General features: G+C 36.9%; 1 protein-coding gene across 1 annotated transcript in view; it reads left to right on the top strand.

Annotated features, from left to right (window-relative positions):
• LOC129438575 (uncharacterized) overlaps positions 1 to 27,738 on the top strand; it is a 127,252-nt gene that overhangs the window by 21,474 nt on the left and 78,040 nt on the right. Inside the window, exons 7-15 of the mRNA XM_073863397.1 lie at positions 1,423 to 1,512; positions 5,938 to 6,111; positions 6,416 to 6,589; positions 14,133 to 14,309; positions 16,269 to 16,442; positions 20,270 to 20,443; positions 21,154 to 21,363; positions 21,522 to 21,686; positions 23,602 to 23,761. Of these exons, the coding sequence (XP_073719498.1) occupies positions 1,423 to 1,512; positions 5,938 to 6,111; positions 6,416 to 6,589; positions 14,133 to 14,309; positions 16,269 to 16,442; positions 20,270 to 20,443; positions 21,154 to 21,363; positions 21,522 to 21,686; positions 23,602 to 23,761 (1,498 nt within the window). The remainder of the gene's footprint in view (positions 1 to 1,422; positions 1,513 to 5,937; positions 6,112 to 6,415; positions 6,590 to 14,132; positions 14,310 to 16,268; positions 16,443 to 20,269; positions 20,444 to 21,153; positions 21,364 to 21,521; positions 21,687 to 23,601; positions 23,762 to 27,738) is intronic.

Raw genomic sequence — 27,738 nt, forward strand, 5'->3', positions numbered from 1 at the left:
TTTGTACTAGATAAAACCAACACAACAGTACATATGCATAGATTATTTTACCTGATATGAAGTGTGCACTGCAAACACAAGCATTATTGTCTCCATCTAGTCTGTACGCTGTATTGCATTCAACCGCAATCTTCTTGATTTCTGTGAAGAAATGTCTGCCGGGATCCGGTAAAACTTTATTTTTGAACCAAAAGTGCTGTTCCTCCTAATCTGGCAGCCAAAAACACAACAAGATGACATTTTAAAGTCAAAAACTCAACTTTTTAGCGCGCTGGCTATGAGTTGCTACTTATTTTTTACCTACAGCTAGAGCGGTGACGTCACAGTGACGTGGGTGATTAAGGGGTCTATAGAAATGGGGAATCCAAACAAGCGCCAAAATCAAAATGGACGAAAAGCTTATACTCGGAATTCCTGGAGCTTTATAATTCAAGTTTACGCTCCTTGAGAGACATCGGAAGGAAAGCCGTGTCATGGAACGTAGCAATTCAAGTTGGCATGTCAGGTGTGTTTTAAGTCAAGTAGCTTGTTGTAGGTAGGCAGCTTAAAGTTATGTTAAATGGAGATGGGCAACATCTGTCTCTGTATTCCTCATCCACTATTTAACCCAAATATAAACACTGTAGTAATATATATTTGACATATTTCACTGCATTATTTTCTACTGATTTTTAGGGTTAAAAGCGTTTATTACATACATAATCATGATGATTATGGCGTGTGTCTTAGCGAATGTAATATCATGTCAGCCATAACCTGCCCACGCTGAATGATGTTGAATGATGCCATTTGATCACTGTTTAGGTGCTGCTCTCCTCGTGTTGCCAGATATTTGTACAAAAAACTGGCCCATAAAGAAAAAATAAGTTAAGTCTTTCAGCAATAAATCAGAGACATTGCTAACAATAACCAGCACATTCTCACTTTATAAATTTCCCAAATTGTCACATTAATTGCTAAAACATCATGTCTAAAGAGGATTTTTCACAATGGGATCTGGCAACACTTGCAAATGCTGCACCCGCGGCCGCAAGCGTCTTACAGCTGTCAGTCTCCGTCATTTTACGTAAAACTATACAGTAAACTGTACAAACTTAATTATATATGCGGATGCCAATATGAATAGTTTAAAATTACCAGTTAGTCATTCAGAGAACTTCAAATATTATTTCTTTATATGAAAAATTTACAGCGGTCTGGACCTCAGTGGCCTCATGGCTACGGGCATGATTTCAATGTATTTTACACTCTACATACATATATGGTGCTGCTGAGAAAACTGTCCAAATCTGAGGTTGCAATATGTTTCGTGTTTTTTCTTAATATATTCAATTATTTGCAACAGCACTGACTTCAGTTTAAATTTTAGGGTTATATGATATCCATTAATAAATCACACTTCCAAACCATCTTTATATACAGAGTCACAGAGATGGATGAGTTTGAATCGATCACACCAGATGAAGTTCTGCAGAAGCTTCTGCCTGTGGTTAAAGAATGCAGATCTGCTAAGTAAGTATAATGTTTCTTATAATAAAGCTTTCAGATCTTACAAATGTCACACAGAGCACAGTAGTCAGTATTTATGTTCAATGTGTTATCATACAGTGATGCTGTAAGATTATAACAAATTTGCAAAGGAAATCAATGTGTAGTGACACTTTGTGTCTGGATGAAAGTAAACCTATAAGGTGTTGATGATTTGGTTTGAGAGTTTAGATGTCATTGACTGTGGTTCTAAAATAATAAACATAATTGATGCTACTTAAAGGCGGGGTGCACAATCTCTGAAAGCAAATGTTGATATTTGAAATCACCTAAACAAACATGCCCCTACTCGCCTCACACATACGCAACCCAGGCAACAATGTTGGTTAGTAGACACTCCCCTTACTGCTGATTGGCTACAGTTGTTTTCGTTCTCCCTTTGGACTCCCTTTTCCAAAGTGTTTCTCAGAAATCGTGCATCCCGCCTTTAATTGTATTGGGACTTAATGGTGGGGCCCAACCAACACATGATTGTGGCAGGGGAGAGGCCGGAAATTTTAAATAGGGTAAACCTCTGTAAAATAGGTTGAACCTCAATGCCTACTCTTAACATCATTTTACAGTATAGTACATTATGTTTTTTGAATCATGGATCGAATAATTTTCGGATCAGCAAAAAATCGAAATAAAAAGAAAATAAGAACAAATCAAGAAATTATAAGCATATGAATATAGAAAAGAATAAACGAAACATGATTGAATGTCAACGTTTTTAAGGTTTAGAAACACATGTGAATGATAATCTTTCTATATAAAAAGTTATTTATTTCTGAATGATGCGTATTTGGGCAATTATTATTAATGAGATTATTGTATTTATGCACGAGTTATTTTGCTTTAATTTGCTGTTTCTTCTGACTGGGTGGGCCAGCCATCAATTTGAGTGGCCAGTGCCAACATGGCCCTTATGTAGCCTTACCACTGCAGGGCTCGACATTAAGGCTTGTCTGCTTGTCCGGGACAAGTGGATTTTTTGAAGGACAAGTGTAAGAGAAAATTAGTTGTCCAACTGGGAAAGTAAAATTTCAAACAATGTTACTGCCGTTAACGACAGGGCAAAACGCGCAGCGCAGACACCGAGCGGAATATTGAACAGAGAGCGCAGCACGGTGACACACACACATACACACACACACACACGTTTACACCTTACTGTTTATTGTTACTAAACAAGTTGCGCACGCGTGACGTCATGAAGTGGAGAGTGATGTTTCTTCAGGCTCCGCCGTGAATATATAAATAATAGGCACTTCAACCACGTTTTCATCCCTGTGTGTCAAAGAAGCCAATTTAAATCCGTATTTTTTCTCTTCTAAAGTTTGGTAAAAACACATAATGGACTTAAAATCTTGTTTAAGAATCTGTTTTATAATGAGAATCTCTCTTCCAGCGTGCCTATGTGTGTGCGCGCGCGTGTCGGGCGACAACCGATTTGAATCTGACAGAGTTCATCACTTTAAGAATCACACACAAACATTATATATATAACAGATAATCTAGATACATTAACCCTAATAAGTTTTTTTAAAACATGGTAATGTTTTGATGTTTTGCTTTAGTGTTTTAATATCAGACAATCATTGAAATGTGGGAAAAATGAAGAGAAAGGCAGTCTTCTTCAGAAAGAGTAGCAAAAAGCGGACAAATGAATCTTAGTAAAAAATTTCAGTGGCCTACAAAATTCACGTGATTTTCTGGTTTCTTTAGTTTTTTTCAGCAATGGGAGATATAAATTCTGGTTTCAAAGTAAATTTCAAAAGTTTTATTTGATTAAATAGTTTAAAAAAACATGAGGTTGAATTATGACTATACATTGTATGTTAATCTCAATTCATTTGAATTAAAATTAAAGTATTTATTCAAGCCCTGCACTGGGTTGCAGCTAGAAGGGATGCAGCAATGGCCAAAATTTTGTTAAATCTTGCACAATGAGTGTTGTTTTTATCCACCCCAAACCTAACCTTAAACTCAACATTTTACCCCCAAACCTAACCCTAAACCCAAAGTATCACAGGATTTCGGCTGCAGCTGTATCCCATTTAGCCAAAACCCAAACACACCCTGCAGAATAGATGTGTTAAGTAATGAAGGAAAATTAGAACATCCCCACATCCGCATATCCTTGCAATATGAATATTAACATTGCTTTGAATAATCATGATTTTGTTATTGCATTATTAACGATTGCATTGCCTTTAATCATAAGGATTTTAAGAATAGCTTTGAGTATTAACCTTTAGCATATAGTATTAAAGTTAGAATAGTCTAGCAGGCTTAGAGATAAGATTTCATTGCATAAGGGCTCTAACAGTTGACTCTTATGGTGCTTTTCCATTGCATAGTACTCCGCGGTTTGGTTTAGTTTGGGTCGGGTCAGCTTACTTTTGGGAGCTTTTCCATTGGGTGCAGTACGTAGTACCCGATACTTTTTTCGTACCGCCTCGGTTGGGGTTCCAAGCGACCCGAGCTGATACCAAACGTGACGCAAAGACACTGTAGGTCACTGATTGGTCTGAGAGACTCGTCACTACAGCGTCATCGCTATAATGTAGATTAGCTTTACCTGTGCTAGGCTAGCTTGCGCTGTCTCGAGCAAAAATGTTGTCATCTGTGCTCTGCACTGACGAAAAACATCCACAGGTTGAGAATCAGGGAGACCATAACAGTTTTTTCCAAACTTGCAGTTTGTGGCGGAACATTTGCGACGAGCACGTCAGCTTAATTGCATCTTCAATGAAGCTCAGCGGAGCGCCGTCGGCTGGCGCCGTGGGTGTTTGAACAGAAACTATCATGTGAGACAGAGGTAGTGATAAACGCGATGTGCAAACATCTATTTGTGGTGGCCAATTTTAATTTTGTGGCGGACTGAGAAATAAATAAATGGGAATGTACAACGAACTCTCTTGTATGATGTCACAGCAGTATGCAGGGCAAATATAACGACACGCCTATAATCCCTCCCACTACGAAGTAATACTAAACTTGATGGAAAAGCTAGCCACGCCAAAGTGAGGTGAGCTGACCCGACCCAAACTAAACTAAACTAAACCGTGGGGTACTATGCAATGGAAAAGCACCATTAAAGGTCATGTTTGCAGATTTTGCAGGCTTGCAGTTTTTGTGGTACACTCTAAAAACAAACGGTGCTATATAGCACCAAAAGTGTTTCTTTGCTCGTAATCATAGAAGAACCATTTTTAGTGCCATATAGCACAGGTGAAGCACCTGTGTAGAACCATATAGTGCTTTGTAGAACCATAAGTGGTGCTATATGGCCCCTATATGGTTCTACACAGGTGCTACACAGGTGAGTCACCGGTGCTATATGGCACTAAAAATGGTTCTTCTATGGTTACGATCCAAAGCAACAGTTTTGGTGCTATATAGCACCGTTTGTTTTTTTAGAATGTATGTATGTGTGTTTTTAACTTTTACTTTGCAGAGACACCTGGGGAAACGAAAAACAGGATGTCGAGGCGGCAGGGTGAAATAACGGTCATAGTTGTTAATAGCATGGTGAACTTCTAAGACAGAAGTAAAACTTTCCATCCGAGGAGGCCCCCACCTAACTGCACATATATTTTTGGGTCAGAGGGAGAGGCAGATCAGAGTCAACCGCTCCTCGGGGGACCTGTTTCTGCATTTTGTGTTGTGTAAGGACAGAGACAGTTTTGACCCAGAGCTCTGTAATATTTCATTTGAGATACTTATTAACAATAATTTGATTTGAGTTACGTGTCTGATCTCCTCATTCAAGAACATGCAGGACTAGAAATAAAGTCCAACAGTCTATAGACTCAGCTGTAATTTTACAGCTCACTGAAAAAAATGATTCATTGAATTTAATCAATTTTTTTAAGGTAAGTGGTTGCAATCAATTTATTTAAGCTACATTTAAAAAAAGATTAGTAAAGTAAAACAAAATATAAAACATTTGTTTAAATGTAGCTTAAATAAATTGATTGCAACCACTTACCTTAAAAAAATTGATTAAATTCAATGAATAATTTTTTTCAGTGCTGTTATTCTAGTCATAATTACAACTTTTACCAATAATAATAAACATTATTTTACTACTAACACTTAACTTTTTACTAAATCTACCAAGTACCCATCACAAATTGTTGAATGCTTACACATTTATTTATTTAGCAGATGCTATATAAAAAGCAATTGACAAATGTAAATGTAGTAGTCTTATTTCATATACAGTTAATAGTAACTCATTTCAGAGTCCTTAGCCAAACCTGCATTCTTTCAGGTATCAGCACAAATCTTCTGCCATAAATTTATAAACACCAAAATATACTATTAATGTTTGTTAAACTGTTTGTACTAAACTCTAATGTGTGTTAAGAGTTAACAGTGTGTTCTCATTGTTCTCTTCAGGTTGAGTGATTGTAATATCACAGATAAGGGTTGTGTTGCTCTGTCTTTAGCTCTGAAATCAAACCCATCACACCTGACACAACTGAATCTGTCTGATAATAATATTGGAGATTCAGGAGTGAAGCTGATCTCTGATGTACTGGAGAATCCTCACTGTTACCTGGAGAAACTGAAGTAAGATCATATGATAGTAAAACATGTACTGGTTCTTGGTAAAAGATGTTAATTTAGTTGGAGACGATGGTGTAGTGGACCGTGCTCCGACATATGGTGCAGATGCACTTCCGGCGAGCCGAGTTCGAATCCTGGCTCAAGGTCCTTTGCCAATCCCATGCCCCTCTCCTCCACCCTGTACTTTCCTGTCGTCTCTTGGTTACTGTCTGTCAAATAAAGGCAAAAATAGCCCCCCCCCCCAAAAAAAAGATGTTCATTTAGTTGTTGACAGTGAGATTGAAGTGTGTGTCTTTGTTCTCTACAGATTGAGTGATTGTAACTTCACAGTTGAAGGTTGTGTTGCTCTGACTTCTGCTCTGACATCAAACCCATCACACCTGAGAGAACTGAATCTGTCTTATAATAATCTTGGAGATTTAGGAGTGAAGCTGATCTCTGATGTACTGAAGAATCCTCAATGTAAGCTGGAGATACTGGAGTAAGTATATAATAATATGTATATTTAACACCAAATGAAAATATAAGTAAATAAATATAATGACTGTTTATTGTGGTTTGTCAAGTACCTCCTAATGTGTTGAACAAGAAAGATGCTGCTGTTAGGAGGAAGAAATTACACAGAAATTCAAACATAAGTCAATTCAAAAATGCAAAAAACGAATTCCTGGGGAACAGTTGGGATATTTTAAACATACACATGAAAACGTAGAAACACGAATTCTTGGCCTTTTCAGGTACAAACACTCAACTGATTTTTCCAATATACCAATACTGGTATGCTTTTATAGTTGCGCATCGAAGACTCGAGCAACAACACAAAATGATTAAATATATCTTTATATCATATATCAGGCCACTTCTTCATTTCGTTGCTCCACTGGGTTGTAGATGATGGGTGTGGTTAATATTTACTATAACTGTTTTCAATCATGTTTTGTGCATGCTCCCACACTCTAACAAAGGATGTGTTAATTTTTTGTTTATGCTTTTAACACATTATGTGCAATTTTAACACATGTGTCATTTTGTGTTAAAATAAAACACAAGTTGTGTTAAAAGTAACAAAAAATGTGTTGTTTCAATAATAACACAGAGATGTGTATGTGTAAGTGATAATGTAGATGCAGCCGGTAGGTAGTTATTGGGAAATAAGCCCCAACAGTGTGATCAGGACCCGACGCCAGTGGCGGTTCTAGACAAATTTCACTAGGGGGGCCAAGGAGGGGCCAGTGTTTTACCAGAGGGGCACATAAAAAATGGCAAGAAATTATATTTAAAGATTATAGGGGTGGTTACAGGAACATGCCTTACTAAATACATTACTTGTGTGCATTTTAAAGCAAAACAAAGGGCACTGGTATATTTTAAGATATGGCATTGCAAGTTGTTTTCAGTTTGGACAGCTCTTACATTTATTTTAGACTAGGATTAGTCTAATACCTTTCCGGGAAACTGCCCCGTAAACGTTATTTTACTTTACAATCATATAAATATTTATTTGATACAAGAGTGAGTGCAGGTGCAAAAGGGGAGCTAGTCTCTTTTCTAAAGCCCCCAACTGAAAAGCATGCGAGCCTACTCAATAAACTTTATGAAATGCAAACTTTTATAAAGACAAACGTTTGTTTAAGTTTACTTATAAACACACATTGTTAGACAGTTAGGGACCACAATCTAATCAGTATTTAAAATAATATTTATTTTAAACTGTAAACATTTTTATATGTAACATTTAATTATATTCCTCCAATTTTATGCACGTATATGTAAGAGCATAATTACAACACTTTTTACAATGTGTAAACTTTAAAAAGTTAGCGAGATGTTGGTTTTGCCGGTTGTTGATGAGTAACAGCTGTGAATGATCAGAACGCACTTAAGCAGCCACGTCACAGGAGAACAAGTGAACAGTGTCCCAATGTCAAGTGAGCTAGAGTCCTTACCAGTGCCCAAACCTGCATACACATTCTCAACATCGGGAGATTGTGAACGAATTGAGACACTCGCCGAGCAGCACCCGCAGCTGGCTACAGTGATTGGGTGCGCCGCTTTAATTTGCCCGTGAAGAACGTTGCGTCGCATTAGTTCCGCTTTTGGCGCTCGCGTGTAAAATCAAAATAAATGTATACTTTTTATTTGGTCAGCACGGGGTGGCCACAGGGGTGGCCAGGGACATGTCTACAGAGGCACGGGCCACCCTTGGCCTCCGTGTAGAACCGCCACTGCCCGACGCGAAGCGGAGGGTCTTGTATTCAATTCAATTCAATTCAATTCAATTCAATTCAATTCAATTTTATTTATATAGCGCTTTTCACAATACTCAATTGTTTCAAAGCAGCTTTACATTAATAGAAGCAGTAAAAGCACAGAAAAACGACAGATAGCACAACATAATACACAATAGCATAAGCAGTCTTTTTTGCTGCGGCTATGACTCGACATTATGAGCGAGCGTATTACTAATGTAACGTCTAGGAGAAGCTAAGTTAAGCCCAAGCAGGCTACCTCCCCGGGGTAAAAAAACCCCTAGGAGAAAAAAAAAACAAAAACCCCGGGTTGTTTAGCCGAGGAAATAAAAAATAAAAAGTCCTAGGAGGGAAAAACCCTTGGGAGATATACATGTATATAAACACATATAAACGGATAAGGAGATTAAGCGGAGATTAAGCGGGTTCTGCCGGTGATTGTTGGTCAGGCATCAGCTGGGCATCACATTGAGGGACGACCAGTAGATCAGAGGTGTGCCGACTTTCACATCTACCGGAACTGGGTATGTTTGTCCCATTGTCCTCAGGGTCGAGGACGAGACAGGGAGAGAAAAACAAAATCATATTAGCGTAGGGGCCGTTCACATGTAATGCAAGTGTCACACAGTGATGTGGTTTAATCAGCTTAGTTTCAGACAGACTAACTATTGCGGCATAATTATATTATCCACAGTTGAGGATTTTGCAAATTGGGGGCCCACTGCGATGGTATATATGGTAACTAAGGGTCACCTTCCGATTTTTAAGAGAAAATGAAACCTGTCGACCCGTTTGACTAAGGCCTGTAACCCCACTGTCGTCGTTAATGCAGGTTCAGTGGCAAACGGGTCTATATTGCATACTATTTACAAGATCACGAAAAAACGCCAACATCGCAACCTGACCATACGTGTCAACCCGTTTGACTAAGGCTGGAGGCCCCACTGTCGTCGTTAATGCAGGTTCAGTGGCAAACGGGTCTGTATGGCATACTATTCACAAGACACAAGAAAGCGCCAAAATCGCAACCCGACCATACGTGCCAACCCGTTTGACTAAGGCCGGAAGCCCCACTGTCGTCGTTAATGCAGGTTCAGTGGCAAACGGGTCTATATTGCATACTATTTACAAGATCACGAGAAAACACCAACATCGCAACCTGACCATACGTGTCAACCCGTTTGACTAAGGCTGGAGGCCCCACTGTCGTCGTTAATGTAGGTTCAGTGGGAAACGGGTCTGTATGGCATACTATTCACAAGACACATGAAAGCGCCAAAATCGCAACCCGACCATACGTGCCAACCCGTTTGACTAAGGCCGGAAGCCCCACTGTCGTCGTTAATGCAGGTTCAGTGGCAAACGGGTTTGTATGGCATACTATTCACAAGAACACGAAAGTTCCAAAATCGCAATCCGACTATAGGTTAAGATAAGGTTTTTATTTATTTATTTGGTTGGTCTGTGTTATGACCGCGAGTGCTTTGTTCCGTACAAATAACTATTTCAAGTTAAGTACTTTTACTAGACAAATTATGCAAATGCTTTGTTGAAGAGAAAAGTTTTAAGTCTAGATTTAAAATTATCAACTGTGTCTGATTCTCGGACATCGGTTGGTAAATCATTCCAGAGCTTAGGGGCTAAGTAGGAAAATGACCATCCACTTTTTGACACTTTTGATAGTCTAGGGATAATCAAGAGACCAGAATTTTGCGACCGTAGTGTGCGTGATGGATTGTATTCTGATAGTAATTCTCTAAGATATGAGGGTGCTAGGCCATTTAAAGCTTTGTAGGTGATTAGTGATATTTTAAATTGTATGCGATATTTAACTGGTAGCCAGTGTAAAGATGCCAGAATTGGGCTTATGTGGTCGTACTTTTTAGATCGGGTAAATACCCTTGCGGAAGCGTTTTGAACTAGCTGAAGCTTGTTTACTTGATTTGCATGGCATCCCCCGAGTAGCGAGTTACAATAGTCTATTCTAGAGGTCATAAAAGCGTGGATAAGCTTCTCTGCGTCAGATGTAGACAGTATATGGCGTATTTTCGAGATATTTCTAAGATGGAAGAATGCTGTGCGGCAGACGTTGGCGATATGACTATCGAAGGATAAGTTGCTGTCGAACATCACACCTAAGTTCCTAACCGTGGAAGATGGCACCACAGCGCAGCCATCTATGTGCAACTTGTAATCTGACATATTATGTTTGTAGCGATTCGGTTCAATAATAAGTATCTCTGTCTTATTGGAGTTCAGCTTAAGAAAGTTATGTGCCATCCAGTCACTAACATCGCTAAGGCAATCTGTTAGCTTAGAAAACGTGTGTGTTTCGCTGGGATGTGAGGAGATATAAAGCTGGGTATCATCCGCATAGCAGTGAAAACTTATGTTATGTTTCCTGATAATGTCTCCTAGAGGTAACATGTATAACGAGAACAGGATATGACCTAAAACCAATCCCTGCGGTACACCGTATTTAACCAGGGAGTGATATGACTCTTCCTCGTTTACATAAACAAAGTGATAGCGACCTAAACCAGGCTAGCGCCTGACCACTGATACCAACATAGTTTTCTAGTCTATTGAGTAAGATTGTATGATCTATTGTGTCAAAGGCTGCACTAAGGTCTAATAATATAAGAATTGAGATTTCATCACGATCGGATGTTAATAGGAGGTCATTTGTAACTCCAAGCAACGCTGTCTCTGTGCTATGGTGGGGCCTGAATCCTGATTGGAACTTTTCATATGTACTATTATTTGTCAAGAATGTGCGTAACTGGCTTGCCACTACCTTTTCTAATATTTTCGAAAGAAAAGGGAGATTTGAGATTGGTCTAAAGTTATTAAGCTCTCCCTGATCAAGCTGTGGTTTTTTAATCAGCGGTTTAATAACTGCTAGTTTGAAAGCTGTTGGAACGTATCCTATTTCTAGCGATGAGTTAAAGATATTTAGAACCGGGGTTGACACTACAGGGAATACCTCTTTAAGTAGTTTTGTGGGAACGGGGTCTAATATACAGGACGATAATTTGGGTGACGTTACTAGTTTAGAGAGCTGGTGGATGCCTGTGTAGCTACGATGTTTTCCCTTATAGCCGTAATTTTGTTAGAAAAGTTCATGAAGTCGTTACTATTGTGTTGGAGTTTACTATTGGTTTCTGTTTGTTCTGTTGTATCACACTGAAGGGGCTTGTTTCGCGATAACTACAGGCTGCCTCTACATTATCCCACTTATTACACGGCTACTTGCCACATAAGAAAAAAAACTGGACATGAATATGAATTTGAAACATTTTATTGGCATATTTGTTTTAAATTAACATTTTTATCCTTCCGCGAAACTTTTCACAGATATATAAAATGATCGTAATACCTTATTAAGATCCTCTGCTTCATACTTGTCTGTCTCCATTTTTTCTCTTTTAGCCAGTCTTTGAGAAGTTTTAATGCCTATTCTGTATTTTTTTGTGTGTTGGCTTCGTAGCTGTCATGCTCTATTTTGTCATGTTCAGTCTCAGTAAGCTCTATGTGTCTTGTCGTTGTTCGTTCTTCTATCCACTGTTTAAATGTTTTGTTTTTTCCATACATGTTAAAATTAATGTCAAAATTTTCCATTCTTAATTGTGGTTGTCCAGTGTTTGTCACGAGATGGCGCCAAACAGTAATCTTTATTGGCGCGGAGCGATTTTAATCGTAGAAGTAGTACCGGCTATACTTTGGAGCGGTTATTATTTGAAAAGAACGAACCTGCAAATGTCTCAACTGACCAATCAGAATCAAGCATTCCAGAGAGCCGTGTAATAATCTGGGACAACGCATATAGTGTGTTTTCCCTGAACTAACACTAGTGTGTTGTTTTTAAAGCATCCGTTCTAAGAGTGCACAACATTATTTCTGCCAGCTATTAAAACTGAAGTCTCGCACAGAAAAAGGAAATACGTCACATCGTTTACTTCCGCCTTCGTAAATAAGATAGATAGGTCTATGTTTTCAAGTGGATTCATATTTTGTTGGGACATCGCCCCACTTGCCCATACAGACAGTAGCTGGTTCTTAGTAAAACATGTTCATTTTTTAGTTGTTGAGTGGAACAGATTTGACTTCTGTCTGCAGTGTGAATTTTAGGGCTGTTTTCGACTAAGGACTTTCATAGTCGAATCTGATTCGTTAGATTTTGCCGTAGTCGACTGATAGTCAAACCTTTTTTTTTTTTAGATAGCAGCTTTAATTAAAATTAAGACAGTATTTATGCACCTGTACAGAAGGCAATGAATATTTATTTATGGCATTTTCAATAGTATATTAGGAGATAAATTAATGTGTAACGAATAAATCATTATTTTGGTTAAATTAAGCTGGATAGATCCTTTTTAGTCAGAAAGATTTGTCGTCATTTCAGAACAATTTAAAATGAACTTACATAGCAAAACAACTTACATTATATTCGAGTGTTACTTGGTCAAAAATAGGTAGAAATATAGCCTATGCAAGTAAAAAATTACAGAACATAGATGTTTAGCTCATGCGGACTGAACGAAAAGCCGTTAATTATGCGGACTCTCTGCAACATAGTGGACGTGCTGAAACAGTCGAGTCGCAGGTAATTTTCAATGTTTATAATGTTTTACGCAGATACTGTTGATGAAAAACTTGCATATCTAAATGTCCAGGTAAGAGTCAAGTGTTCAGTCATTTAATAATAAAGTCACCGGCGTGTTTGGCTGCAGCTCCCTTATTCACGGAGCGGACGCTGTATACAAAGAAAAAACCTATAAAGGTTTTTATTTTAAGTGGTTTTAATGCTGGTAAGTTAAATTAAAGTAATTTTAATCTTTAAAAACCCTACTCTAGATGCAGACGACGCTACAGTTATGCTGTCATCTTAGTTTCACTTTTGCATAGTATTACATTTTGAATAGAAATGTACATTACAAAACAACTTACATTATATCCGAGTGTTACTTGGTCAAAAATATGTAGAAATATAGCCTATGCGAGTTAAATAATTACAGAACATAAATGTTTAGACGGACTGAACGAGAAGCCGTTAATTAAGCGGACACTCTGCAACATAGTGGACATGCTTAAACAGCCGAGTCGCAGGTGATTTTCAATGTTTATAATGTTTCACGCAGATACTTTTGATGAAAAACTTTCATATCTAAATGGCCAGGTAAGCAATCAGTTATATTATGGCGCTTTGTATTTGTGTTGATCAGTTAAATTAAAGTAATGTTAATCTTTAAATCTTTAAAAACTCTACTCTAGATGCAGACGACGCTATACAGTTATTCTGTCATCTTAGTTTCACTTTTGCATAGTATTACATTTTGAATAGAAATTTACGAAAAACAAGTTACTCTCTTAACGGTTTCTATTTTGCCTTTATTTTATATGATATGAAAAACAAGAAGGGCATAGCGATATATGAATTTAACGTGAAAAGCGCAGTTGTTGCGGTTACTTGTCATCCATGCGGTTAAGCTTCTCAGTGCTGCTGCTCATTGGTTACATAACACTTCCCTACTATTCGACTATGAGGTTCATAGTCGAATCAGACCTCTCCGAATCGAATCGTCGAATCCTCGACTATAAAAAGTCAGCCATGGTGAATTTATTGTATTTATTTTCAAAGCACTCACATGAAAGAATCATGACAGAAATGTTGTCTTAGTATATAATGTTGAGATTCAAATTTCCTTCCGCTCACACAACACGATTAAACTTCTGTTGATCTGAGAGTGAAGTGTGTGTCATTGTTTTCTATAGGTTGGAGCGGTGTAATATCACAGATGAAGGTTGTGTTGCTCTGACTTCAGCTCTGAGATCAAACCCATCACACTTGAGACTTCTAAATCTGACTAACAATAATAATCTTGGAGATTCAGGAGTGAAGCTGATCTCTGATGTACTGAAGAATCCTGACTGTAAACTGGAGAAACTGGAGTAAGATCAACTTTCTGATAGTCACACATGTACCGTATTTTCCGGACAAAACATTAATGACACAGACTTATTGAGGTTACTGTCTCTTTAAGACGAAATAAGCAATGACTGGTTTCTGACTAATCTATACATACACTTAAGACATAAACAAATGTTTTTATTAGAAAAAGAATACTGTGGAGATAATTTTGTTTATATGTGTCTTGTCAATAGTAGAAAGATTTTATGTTTGCGTCTCACTTGCGTGTGCACTATTGAGTGCACGTAAACCCGTGCGCACACAGAGACCGAGGGCGAATCCCAAACATCGCAGCATAAAAACGTTACGTTGTTTTTCATTGCTTTATTCAGCAAATGTATGTAAATGGACTACAGTATGAGACACATTTGCGCGACTCTCTCTAAAGTTTACACACCAAGGGCATACTGTGTGATGATCACGTCTGGACCAGACACATTCAACCGCATGTGCCTTTTTGCGGTTAAATACATCCACACCGCATACATGTTGCTTCAGACGAGCACGTGCAGGTCGCGGTTTCTGTTTGCGTCATCACAACCTTTCGGCCGTATTGTTTCGATGATAAATGTCTTTCGGCCGAAACGGAAAATGCTCTTTTGGGGATTTATATGTGTGTGTATATGTGTGTTAGTTTAAATATACAGAAGTTTACATACAGCACAAACTCATATATTATGCAAAAAATTACTTTTATTTTGTATGATGAATCTAGATGAATCTATGCCCAGCACTACAAAATACATGAATGAGTTTCTCACTGTCAGTGGATTAGAATAACACATTAACATTTAGATGTTTTTGAAGTGATCATGTGCTGTTTAACAAATATGGGTTTGAAAACTGAGATTGACAAGTTTAATAATACACAAACATACACATAATGAACATTATAAGTGAAAACAAGTAATAATAAATAATCTATAGCCCTTTTCACACATAAATTGCGTAAGATACACGGGACAGGAATCCTGGAATTTTCCGGGACCGTTTGATATTTTATTCGTTCACACTGACATGATTACCGGGTCCCGGAAAGACACGTGACCTGTTGAAAGTCCCGCCCTCTCTTCTACGCTGCGTCTGAAGTTTGCATATTATATATTATTTCTCTCTCCAGAAACAACTCGCGTGCATTTTTGTTCACGACAAGACCACAAAGGATCGCATGAACGCACAGTTCTATTCTGGTGAATGATCTCAGCTTCAGAGTGGATATTTGACGAGCTCCCTGATTTCTGCTTTGATACAGTTTTCAGACATTTCTCATCGTGATTGTTTATATGCATTTAAAACCCGCATTTTGATGAGCTGAACGATATATCTTGTTGGGATGACGTGCGGGTATTTTGGTTTATTATAACTCAAATGAGCACGTGACGCGATATTCTTTTATGCAGCTGAATGATCTCCGTTTCAACGCAGTAAGTAACGAGCTAACTTACCTGATATCTGCTTCAGTCCAGTTTGCTGCCATTTCTCGTCGTGAATGTTGTAAATCCCTCATTTTAAAGAGTTGAACCAACTTCATGTTGCCATGACACGCGCGTCCTTACTACAGCATGTGCGTCATTGGTTATGCGTCTCACTTATCATTTCCTGATAACTGCTTCAATCTAGTTTGCAACATTTCTCGTGGTGAATTATTATATATATATGTTATCTCTCGTTGTAAGTAGCTGAACCATAACTTGTGTTGTGATGATGGCGCCTCACTTCGACACGCCCATTACGGCATTCTTGCGGCTTCTTGTTCACACAGAGGGTCACCCGCGTATCTTACTAGGTCCTCTTTCCGGCAACAATCCCAGAAGATTAACAGAACGAGTGTTTGTTCACACAGACGCTTGTCTGGCAATTTTACGGGTATTTTCTGGGACCAGAGGTCTGTGTGAATGGGGTTTTTGTTGATCAGATGTGTGTGTCATTGTTTTCTACAGGTTGAGTGATTGTAATATCACAGCTGAAGGTTGTGCAGCTCTGTCTTCAGCTCTGAGATCAAACCCATCACACTTGAGGGAACTGGATCTGACTGAGAATCAACTGAGAGATTCAGGAGTGAAACTGCTGTCTGCTGTGCTGAAGAATCCTGACTGTAAACTGGAGAAACTGGAGTAAGATCAACTTTCTGATAGTCACACATGTACCGTATTTTCTGGATGTCGCTTCGGAGTATAAGTTGCATCAATCTAGGGCTGGGTACCGAACGTCGATACTTTTATGGTATCTAATGAAAAACTCAGATACTTTGGGTATCGAAAAATGATTTATCTTTCGGTGCCAAATTTCGATTCCAAAAGCCAAGCGGCTGTGTCTGTGTAAGCCTGTACTTGCGTGTAAGGACCTAAAGCGCCGGCGATTGGCTGTCCACCACCATGTGACATGGAGGATTTCTGAATACTCGCAGTCAAACTCGCAGTCACCCAACATAAGTGTAGAAAGGATGCAATATGAGAAATATACAGAAAGGCTCTGTGTTGTCTTACCAATAGAGTTAGCGCAAGTATGGCCGTGTTGTCTCTGTGAAAGGCACGTCAACCAAAACGGCGCTTCTCCTAAAGAGTTTCACGCGCGCAGCCTGTGTCTCTGCTTGTTTTTCTCGTGCCGTGTTTCCGCATGGCAAACGTGTGTCTCCCACAACTGTCTCGACAAGGTGTTTAAACTTGACCCACGCGCGCAGCTTGTGTCTCTCAATGCTTATGAAATCTCTCCGCATCGCAAAGACTTCATGCCCTCATCTCCCAAAATGGACGATGCGTTTAAACCTATTTTTTTACAGTCTATGGTTCAAACTTGACGTACACGCGCAGCCCAACACGTCAAGCCTGGCTCGTTATTTAAAACAAACTAAAATTCCATATAACTGTTTTGCTAATTTCACTTGTATGAAATGACATTGAACGCAATTTCTACTCATTTTAAAAATCCCAAATGTATTTAACATTTTGATAATTATGAAGTTGAGTATTGTACAAAAGACAAACATGTATACAAATCTTCCCAGTAAAACTCAGTCACCCATTTAAATATTTTAACTTTTTGTCAAAGTTGCAGCTATAATGAACCCACTAAATCCGGTTAGTCCAAGCTAAATACCATTTTACATTTCATAAAATAAAGCAGTGTTAATTATTTTCTTAATTTCTTTATCTTTGTTACCTTATTTTCATAAGAAAACTGATAAGTGTGTCTGCTGGTGCACCCTTATCCAAAAAGCACAACCAGATTTATTAATAATGTTACCCTGAGTGAGAAGTGTTAACAGAATTTGTTTTAATTAAGGTGAAAAATAAAAGTTGTGTGTTTAATGTATTTTTGTTAATGTTTAAATGGATTTTAAAACATATGGTATCGAAAAAGTATCGTTAGGAACCGGTATCGAAACTGATGTATCGAAATTGGCACCGGATCGAAAGATTTTAAACAATACCCAGCCCTACATCAATCAAAAATGCGTAATTAAGACGAAATAACATATATCAGTCACAGTGGACTATACGTGGCATTTATTTATAAAAAAATTCACATAATCCGTGCCGAAGAACACACATTTCATCTGGAGAGGCATGTTATTCTACTAAACAATAGCACACAGAACAGCAGGCTGAATAGATGTTCGTACATAATCGTAACATCATCAGTTATTTACACAATAAACAATAGCATACAGAACATATCTGGAAAGCTGAAGAGGATAAATTAACCGAACAAGCCACCGAGAAACAAATTCGCGGACTTGTCATTCCACATCACTGAATCCACTGAATTACAGAAATACATGAGCAGCATATAGCGGACTCTCGCGGCTTTATATGGTAATCAGTGTTCGAATAATGTCAAAGCTTATAGGGGTTCCCCACCCAAGCCCCACCCCCTGGCCAAGCCCCACCCCCCTCATTATAGGGTTGCTGTGATTTGACAAAGTAAGATGTGATCCTGCATCAACAATCATCTGATCCTGGTTTTAATCAAAGAAGCCCCAAATTACCCTTATCTCAAACCCTAAACCCCTCAAGTTAGTGTGAAACACTGCAAGGCCAGACATTTTTTTAAACAGAATAGAGTGGACCTCAATGCCTACTCTCAAATTACATATTTTTACTAGTAGTGGTTTAATTGATTACATTGCGTTTTTAAAATCATAGATCAAATATTTTCAGATCAGCAAAACTGGGGCTAGGAAAATAAAATAAGAACAAATTAAGAAATGATGAGCACATAAAAATAGAAAAGAACAAAGTTACAAATAAAGTAAGATCTAACAGTAGTGCTAAGTTCCAAGACTGTGGTATTTCAAGATAATTTTGTGTTTGCATGCTTTAGAATCGCGCGTCTCTGTCAGAGACATTAACTCGTCTGTCAATTCCTCCAGAAAACAGTGGGAGGCGCACTTGCAAGTTTATATTTATTTCAGACTGAAATCATTTGAATTAGTTTATTGCGAAATCGCTTTGTGACAGCGCAACATGAGAATTTTAAATTCATGTTGTATTTTAATTTTAATAAAAACCAGGGAACCCCCCAATTAATATTTTTGTTGTTTATGGGGGTCCCTCGAGGCTTATAGGAGGTCCGGGACCCCTTTAATTCGAACACTGATGGTAATGGTCTCTCTTGCCTCATAAATGTCAAAATTAATTCATACAGACTTACAAGGCGCTCCTGAGAAAAAGACGCAGCACCAGCCAAAATATGAAAATAAACCGCGACTTATAGTCCGGAAAATACGGTACTGTGATTCAGTAAAACATTTGTATTAAAAACAAACACACACCAGAAGTGTTTCTGTGCCTTAGTAGAATTTAAAAAAATAAATTGAGTAAACTGTATTAAAAAAAAATTAATTATTGTTTTTTTAATCAAAATATGAGTTAAAATAAAATAAAAATTGGAATAAATTGATTAATTCTAAATGAGCACATTATTGAGTAAATTCAACTTAATTGTATTATCTTTAATCGATTTAAGTTTGTAAGAAAGAAATTAACTTATTAATTTTGTGTTAAAACTACATGAATTATTTGAGTAAACACAACTAACTAGGCAGTGGACTTGCAGTTCCCAGCATGCTTTGCATGGGACTGCATTTGGAGAGTGAAATTTGAATTGAAACTTTTTTTGTTTAGTTTTTAACTAAAAAGAAAGACTTGTTAGTGTTTAATGTTCATTTTTCTTCGATATTTGAAAGAGTTTCTGTTTCTTCTTTGAGTTTTGTAGTTACCATTGTTCAGAAGACTGGTGCTTGTGCATAGACTGCATACTGAAGTATGTCGCGCTTTACAGCTGCCCAAAACGAAACTGAGTGGGTGTGTTGTTTGAATAAACGTTTCTAGCCCTCATCTGACGGCATAAAAAACAACAACTAACCATAAATACCTTACCTGTACCAAGAAAAGAAGGTTTATCTAACTGAGTAATACTAGCACAATTAGTTAACTCAACTCAATTTTATTGCATTCATATTAAGTAATGTTAGTGTGTTCAATATACTTAAAAAAGGTTGAAAGTTGACTCAACCTAAAACTTCCCATGCAGTCACTTGCCTCACTTTTTATAAGTTAGATCTAGGTATTACTTTTTACAGTGTAGGATATATAAAGTCAAAGAGTGATATGATCAGACTATAAAGCTGTGATTGTGTATTAAGTTTTCTCCTTTTAGGTTTTATTTTTGACACTGACACACATCTTCCTCACACCCAAAAAAACAATTAATATGAATGATAAGTTACAACATGAGTAGTAATATCTATTCTTTAATAATCCCATGTGGTCAGGGACATTTAACAATGTTATACAGTGTGTGATGTATTTTTGACATTTTAACACTGTTTTTAATTTCATTTACTGGTACCTTTGTAATTTTGAATCAAATTGTGTTTATATTGTCTTTTGTATTGTGAACTAAGAGACTGAAGTGTGCGTCATTGTTCTCTCTACAGGTTGAGATTGTGTAATATCACAGATAAAGGTTGTGTTGCTCTGTCTTCAGCTCTGAGATCAAACCCATCACACCTTAGACATCTGAATCTTTCTTATAATAATCTTGGAGATTTAGGAATAAAGTTCATCTCTTATGTACTGGAGAATCCTCACTGTAAACTCAAGATACTGAGGTAATATTATCTCTTTCTGGTACTGTGATTTCATAAAACATTTGGGTAACACTTTATAATAAGGTTGTTTTTGTTAACAATTAGTTAATGCATTAGCTAACATGAACAAACAATGAACAATACTTCTACAGCATATATTAACCTTAGTTCATGTTCATTTTGGCATTTACTAATACATTTATAAAATTAAGCGTCTTAACTGTTAACATAGTTAATGCACCATGAACTAACATGAACAACTGTTTTGACATTAAGTAACATGGACAATAATTAATACTATAATAATGTTTAAAAAACTATATTGTGCAGTGTTTGTTCATGTTAATGCATTTACTAATGTTTACTAATACAACCTTTTTGTAAGTGTAACCCACATTTCTGTCAAACAACAAACACACCAGAATTAGTAGAAGATATGAAGTTAAAGAGTGATATGATCAGACAACAAATCCTTCTTTGCTGTGATTGTGTATTAAGAGGTTTTCTTCTCTAGGTTTTATTTTGAAAAAGATAATTTAAACATTGGTAGATATACTGATACACATATGATACCAACAAAACAATTAATATGAGTGAAAAGTTACAACATGAGTAATATTGATTGTACTCATTTACTGGTAGCTTTGTAATTTTGTATAAACTTGTGTTTATATTCTCTTTTGTATTGTGAATTAAGAGACTGAAGTGAGTGTGTCCTTTGTTATCTACAGGTTGAGTGATTGTAATATCACAGAGGAAGGTTGTGTTGCTCTGACATCAAACCCATCACACCTGAGAGGATTGTATCGGACTTCAGCTCTGAGATCAAAACTATTTCCACTAGGAGAACTGGATCTATCTTATAATAATCTTGGAGATTCAGGAGTGAAGCTGATCTCTGATGCACTGAAAATGTTTTACTGTAAACTGGAAATACTAAAGTAAGATAATCTCTCTCATAGTCACACATATACTGGTGCTTACAAAAAGGTGTTTGTTTAGTTGTTGACAGTGGAGATTTAAAAGCGGTCTGCATTTATGGTTTTCAAAGCACTCACATGAAATTAATCAGTACAAATATGTTAATTGTTCTCTACAGGTTGAGTTCTTGTAATATCACAGATGAAGGTTGTGTTGCTCTGTCTTCTGCTCTGAGATCAAACCCGTCACACCTGAGAGAACTGAATCTGTCTTATAATAAAATTGGGGATTTAGGAATAAAGCTGCTGAACGATAATCAACATTATGAACTGAAGACAGTAGAGTGAGTAATAGTATAAATTTATATTTTATTTTATCCAATTACCTGTAATTCAGTTGAATATGTTATAACAATGAGCTCTAGTTTAGTCTCTGTAGGTTTCTGTTACTTAAACTGTATTTTATTAATCTTATTATGTGACTGATAAACAGTATGGATGATATTAAACCCTTACACTAAAGCCCTTTTCACAAAAAGATAACAGAAAATACACAGAAAATGCATCTGGGATTGTTTGATTTTTGGTTTATTCACACTGCCAATGATTTTCGTGAATTTGGCGTGCATTCATACACATACAGTTAAGGTCCCATGATGTATTTAAAGTTCTGCACTTGATAGTTTTTTTTCCACAGCGTCTGAAGTTTATGTTAATTTATGACAAGATTTGAGTGCAAACTGCTTGTGTGCTTTCTAATCGCTCATGCAGTACTTTTGACTTTATAAAACCCTGGTGTAAAATATCAAATACAAAGGAACTTCCAGTGACACAAACTTGTTGCCTCCCTTTCAGTGAGAAATGTGCATTTACTGTAGCTCTGTTCACACCCCTACTGAAAAATCCAGCTAAAACCAGCATAAGCTGGTAGCTGGTTTTAGCTGGTTTAAGGTGGTTTATGCTGGTCCTCCCAGTCTGAGAAAGCTGGTCATGCTGGTGGGCCAGCTGGTATTCCAGCATGACCAGCTAAGTCCAGCTAGACCAGCTTAAAATGTGACCAAAACACACCTAGACCAGCTTGCTACACCAGCAAAACCAGCTTTCTACACCAGCAAAACCAGCTAAAACCAAGCTGGGGACCAGCCAAAACCAGCTCAACAGGTTATGCTGGTCTTAGCTGGATTTTTCAGTAGGGGCTGTATAGGACTGACAGTCGCATTTACTTACAGATGTGAGTCTAATAGGGATAATCATCACAGACCTAAGCACAAAAGTTAAACTATCATGTAGATCGGATCATCAGTATATCAGGACACATCGCTTTTATATTTTTCAACATCAAGTGCCTTCTGTATCTGGATGTTTGATCGGATCTCGTGGGGGAGATGCACTAAATAAATAGCTGTCATTCACAAAGGATTACAACTGTTTTAGCCACATGATTTAGGGCTGTCCTGGTAACTGCAATCCTGTATTATACAGTGCTGTTGAGAAGCCAACAGCAGAGAATAACTAGCAACCGCAACGACCGCAACGTTCACATTTTAAGTTTTATGTTTTTTAGCTTTAAAGGTGCAATATGTAGAATTCGCAATCAAAACAAAAATGGGGCATACACACCAAACGCGAGTTTAACAATTTGCGCGAGTAGATTACATACAAAGTCAATGCAAAGATGCAATCGGGCGATTGGAATTGGGTGGCGCGATCGCGCGAAAACACGCGCTATTCACCTCAAACGCGTCTTCGCACAAGTTGAAAATATTTAACTCAAGCCAAAAATTCGCATGACACCAAGTTAAATCCTGCCAGTAATTTAGAGCATGCAACGCGATGCTACGCGTTTGGTGTGTACGTAGCATTAGACTTAGATTAATGATGCTCTAAAGTAGTACACTTTACAGTACCAAACTCTATCAAACATTTTACATGACACTATTGAATGTTGTGTTATGTTATATTGCAGTACAATACCTCTTGATGTTGATTACAGTCTACACACTAATGTTGTGACCAATATAATAGCATACGATTTTTGAAGAATTACGAATCAAAACAACTCACCTGTCGCATAAAACACAAGCAAAATCAGCATCTCTGTCTAGTTAAATGTTGCCGTCAAGCTCTCTCCATCCAGATAATGCAAAAAGGTGTTTGTGTAGTTGTTGACAGTGGAGATTTAAAAGCGGTCTGCATTTATGGTTTTCAAAGCACTCACATGAAATTAATCAGTACAAATATGTTCATTGTTTTCTACAGGTTGAGTTGTTGTAATATCACAGATGAAGGTTGTGTTGCTCTGTCTTCTGCTCTGAGATCAAACCCGTCACACCTGAGACATCTGAATCTGTCTTATTATAAAATTGGGGATTCAGGAATAAACCTGCTGAACGATAATCAACATTATGAACTGAAGACAGTAGAGTGAGTAATAGTATAAATTAATATTTTATTTTATCCAATTACCTGTAATTCAGTTGAATACAGACCTGCCAACCTGTAGGCATTTTGCGTAGCAGGTACTCATTTTACCTCAAAGTACGGTGGTACGATTTGTCTCTCTAAACTATGCAAAAACCAGGTAACGCGTGCAGTATTCAAAACAAGCAACAGAAAGAAGAACAATATGTCTAATCATAGCACTAGGTTCATCCACCAAATACAAAGTGGGGATGATTGACAGGTTGTATGGCCTATCAGTAACAAGAGTCTGCTATCGATGGAATCACAAAATCTAGCGTGATCTCCTTCCTCCACCCGCAGTTTCTGACCATCTTTTTCAACGGAGAGTCAAGACGTCTGACCCGCTAAGGTAAACTGGTCAGGGTGGATGTGCAAATAATGAAATAATGCATTAGCTTAATCCTTTGAAGTCGACGGTCTATAGGACTGACTGTCGCATTTACTTACAGATGTGAGTCTAATAGGGATAATCATCACAGACCTAAGCACAAAAGTTAAACTATCATGTAGATCGGATCATATCAGGACACATCGCGTTTATATTTTTCAACATCAAGTGCCTTCTGTATCTGGATGTTTAATCGGATCTCGTGGGGGAGATGCACTAAATAAATAGCTGTCATTCACAAAGGATTACAACTGTTTTAGCCACATGATTTAGGGCTGTCCTGGTAACTGCAATCCTGTATTATACAGTGCTATTGAGAAGCCAACAGCAGAGAATAACTAGCAACCGCAACAACCGCAATGTTCACATTTAAAGTTTTATGTTTTTTAGCTTTAAAGGTGCAATATGTAGAATTCGCAATCAAAACAAAAATGGGGCATACACACCAAACGCGGGTTTAACAATTTGTGCGAGTAGATTACATACAAAGTCAATGCAAAGACGCAATTGGGCGATGGGAATTGGGTGGCGCGATTGCCGCGAAAACACGCGCTATTCACCTCAAACGCGTCTTCGCACAAGTTGAAAATATTTAACTCAAGCCAAAAATTCGCATGACACAAAGTTAAATCCTGCCAGTAATTTAGAGCATGCAACGCGATGCTACGCGTTTGGTGTGTACGTAGCATTAGACTTAGATTAATGATGCTCTAAAGTAGTACACTTTACAGTACCAAACTCTATCAAACATTTTACATGACACTATTGAATGTTGTGTTATGTTATATTGCAGTACAATACCTCTTGATGTTGATTACAGTCTACACACTAATGTTGTGATCAATATAATAGCATACGATTTTTGAAGAATTACGAATCAAAACAACTCACCTGTCGCGTAAAACACAAGCAAAATCAGCATCTCTGTCTAGTTAAATGTTGCCGTCAAGCTCTCTCCATCCAGATAATGCAACACCGATATTGATCCTCATTCTTTCTCTCTTCTTGTCCCAAACTCTTCTTGGGTTGTTTGGTTGGCCCGTACACTGTAAAAAATGTCTGTAAGAATTACAGTATTATTGGGTATTACTGGCAACTAGCTGCCAGTAACTTACTGTAGATTTTACATTGATGTTATTTACTGGCAACAGTTTGTTTAAAGTTAAATGAACATGAAACATTTTCAGTATTTATCTTCTACAGTAAGTTACTGGCAACCAGCTGCATAATTACAGCTAATTTTTTACAGTGTACACTAACCGGAGCTGTCTTTGCTGACACGACCAGTTGCAGATGGTAAAGAGTAATCGTAGTCCATAAACAAGTGCGTAGCCCGACAGACGGTATCCGCTACGCATACTTCTGCGTTCTACATTTTACACACATATTTCTATATCAATCATTAATTGTTGTTAGTTCATGTTTATTATAATTTTGAATGTTTCCTGGTAAGTTTAGTATGATTTAAATAAAAGAGCTAATAATTTCCTAAATTTCTTGTTTATGTCTCCCTCTAGTGCGTAAGAAGTGAAGTAATTTACAAACATTTATAAGTACTTTGCATAAATCCAACCCTGAATAAATGTATTTGGTTATTATGTTTTGTACATGTTTTCAAGTAACAATGGCCGGATTACGTTTACATTACACTGCGATAACATCATTACACTTCCGATTCCAAACACGTTTACACTTGTCTTTTCAAGATACAGGTTGCATGTTAATGCCAATGCAACCATAGTGACAGCTGTAAATATAAAAGTTATATGTTTGCAGTAGACAGTAGGGATAATTTTATCTTCAATTATGTATTAAGGACTCAAAAACAGGACTAGCAAGTAAACAGTATTGTGATGTTGTGTGATCTGGGACAAATTTGTTTCCTCACTGCACAGAAAAGATGTATTCCGCGCTATAGAAATTTATTTTGCACCATGTAGACTGATGTCGTCGTCTGACATCAAAGTATTGCAAGAGTCAGTGCCGGGTTAAGCCTTTGTGAGGCCCTGGGCTAACGCTGGTTTGAGGCCCCCCAATATACACTGAAAAAAAATAAAGGCTAGATTTACTAAAAAATATAGTGCCCCATTGCTTAAATTTTTTTAGTAAAACTTACTGAAAAAAGGGGATGCAAAAATGCAATGCACTGTCTATATTTTTTTAGTAAATCCAGTGTTTTTTTACAGCGTATGTGCAACATTAAATGGCTAAAATTATTTAAATAAATTAAACAATATTATCAAATAATTTTACAATCAGAAATAGCCCAGAAAATAACATTTATTTAATAAAACTTACAACAAAAAGTGCTTCTTTCTGCTCTTCTTTAAAGAGAATTCCTCAATTAAATCATTAAAAATCAAGAGTAGGCTGAAATTATTTAAATAAATTAAACAACATTATCAAGTAATAATTTTACAATCAGAAACAGCCCAGAAAATAACATTTATTAAGCAACTAAAAGTGCTTCTGTATGTTCTTCTTTAAATATAATGCCTCAATTAAATTATTTAAATCAAGTTGACGCAAAAGTAGGCTAAAAATTATTTAAACAAATTAAACAATATTATTAAGTAATAATTTTGCAATCAGAAATAGCCCAGAAAATAACATTTATTTAATAAAACTTACAACAAAAAGTGCTTCTTTCTGCTCTTCTTTAAAGATAATTCCTCAATTAAATCATTAAAATCAAGTTGATGCAAAAGTAGGCTGAAATTATTTAAATAAATTAAACAATATTATCAAGTAATAATTTTACAATCAAAAACAGCCCAGAAAATAACATTTATTAAATGCAACTCACAACTAAAAGTGCTTCTGTCTGTTCTTCTTTAAATATAATTCCTCAATTAAATTATTTAAATCAAGTTGACGCAAAAGTGGGCTAAAAATTATTTAAACAAACTAAACAATATTATTAAGTAATAATTTTACAATCAGAAATAGCCCAGAAAATAACATTTATTTAATACAACTTACAACAAAAAGTGCTTCTTTCTGCTCTTCTTTAAAGATAATTCCTCAATTAAATCATTAAAATCAAGTTGACGCAAAAGTAGGCTGAAATTATTTAAATAAATTAAACAATATTATCAAGTAGGGGAGAGCGGGGTATGTTGTCACACTTTTCACACTGTCTAACATTTACTGAGCACCATACATCAAAATGGTATAAATCTCATACCAAATGAAAGAAGGAAGTCTTGGGCACATATGTTGTATTCATAACATCTTTATATCTTATCTCATTACAGAGTTGTAGACTGTTGAATAGTGACTGTGCACTTGTGACAATTTGCCCCATCGGAGGGTAAGTTGTCACACTAGGGCGGGTAAGTTGTCACAGATTATCTAAAAATAAGAACACAACTACTTAATTGTGAATATTGATTTTAATTTTTAAACTCAAACCAAACTGGAAATATAAACATCCGTGCCTGGAGAATCTGGAAAAACAATTATTTCAATCCAAATAATGCACATTTCAATTAAGTGGCAAGACCACTTTACTTTGAACTTTGGTTCAAATGTTCTATGGCTTT

This window comes from Misgurnus anguillicaudatus, chromosome 24 (assembly GCF_027580225.2).
Source record: "Misgurnus anguillicaudatus chromosome 24, ASM2758022v2, whole genome shotgun sequence".
Lineage (NCBI taxonomy): Eukaryota > Metazoa > Chordata > Actinopteri > Cypriniformes > Cobitidae > Misgurnus > Misgurnus anguillicaudatus.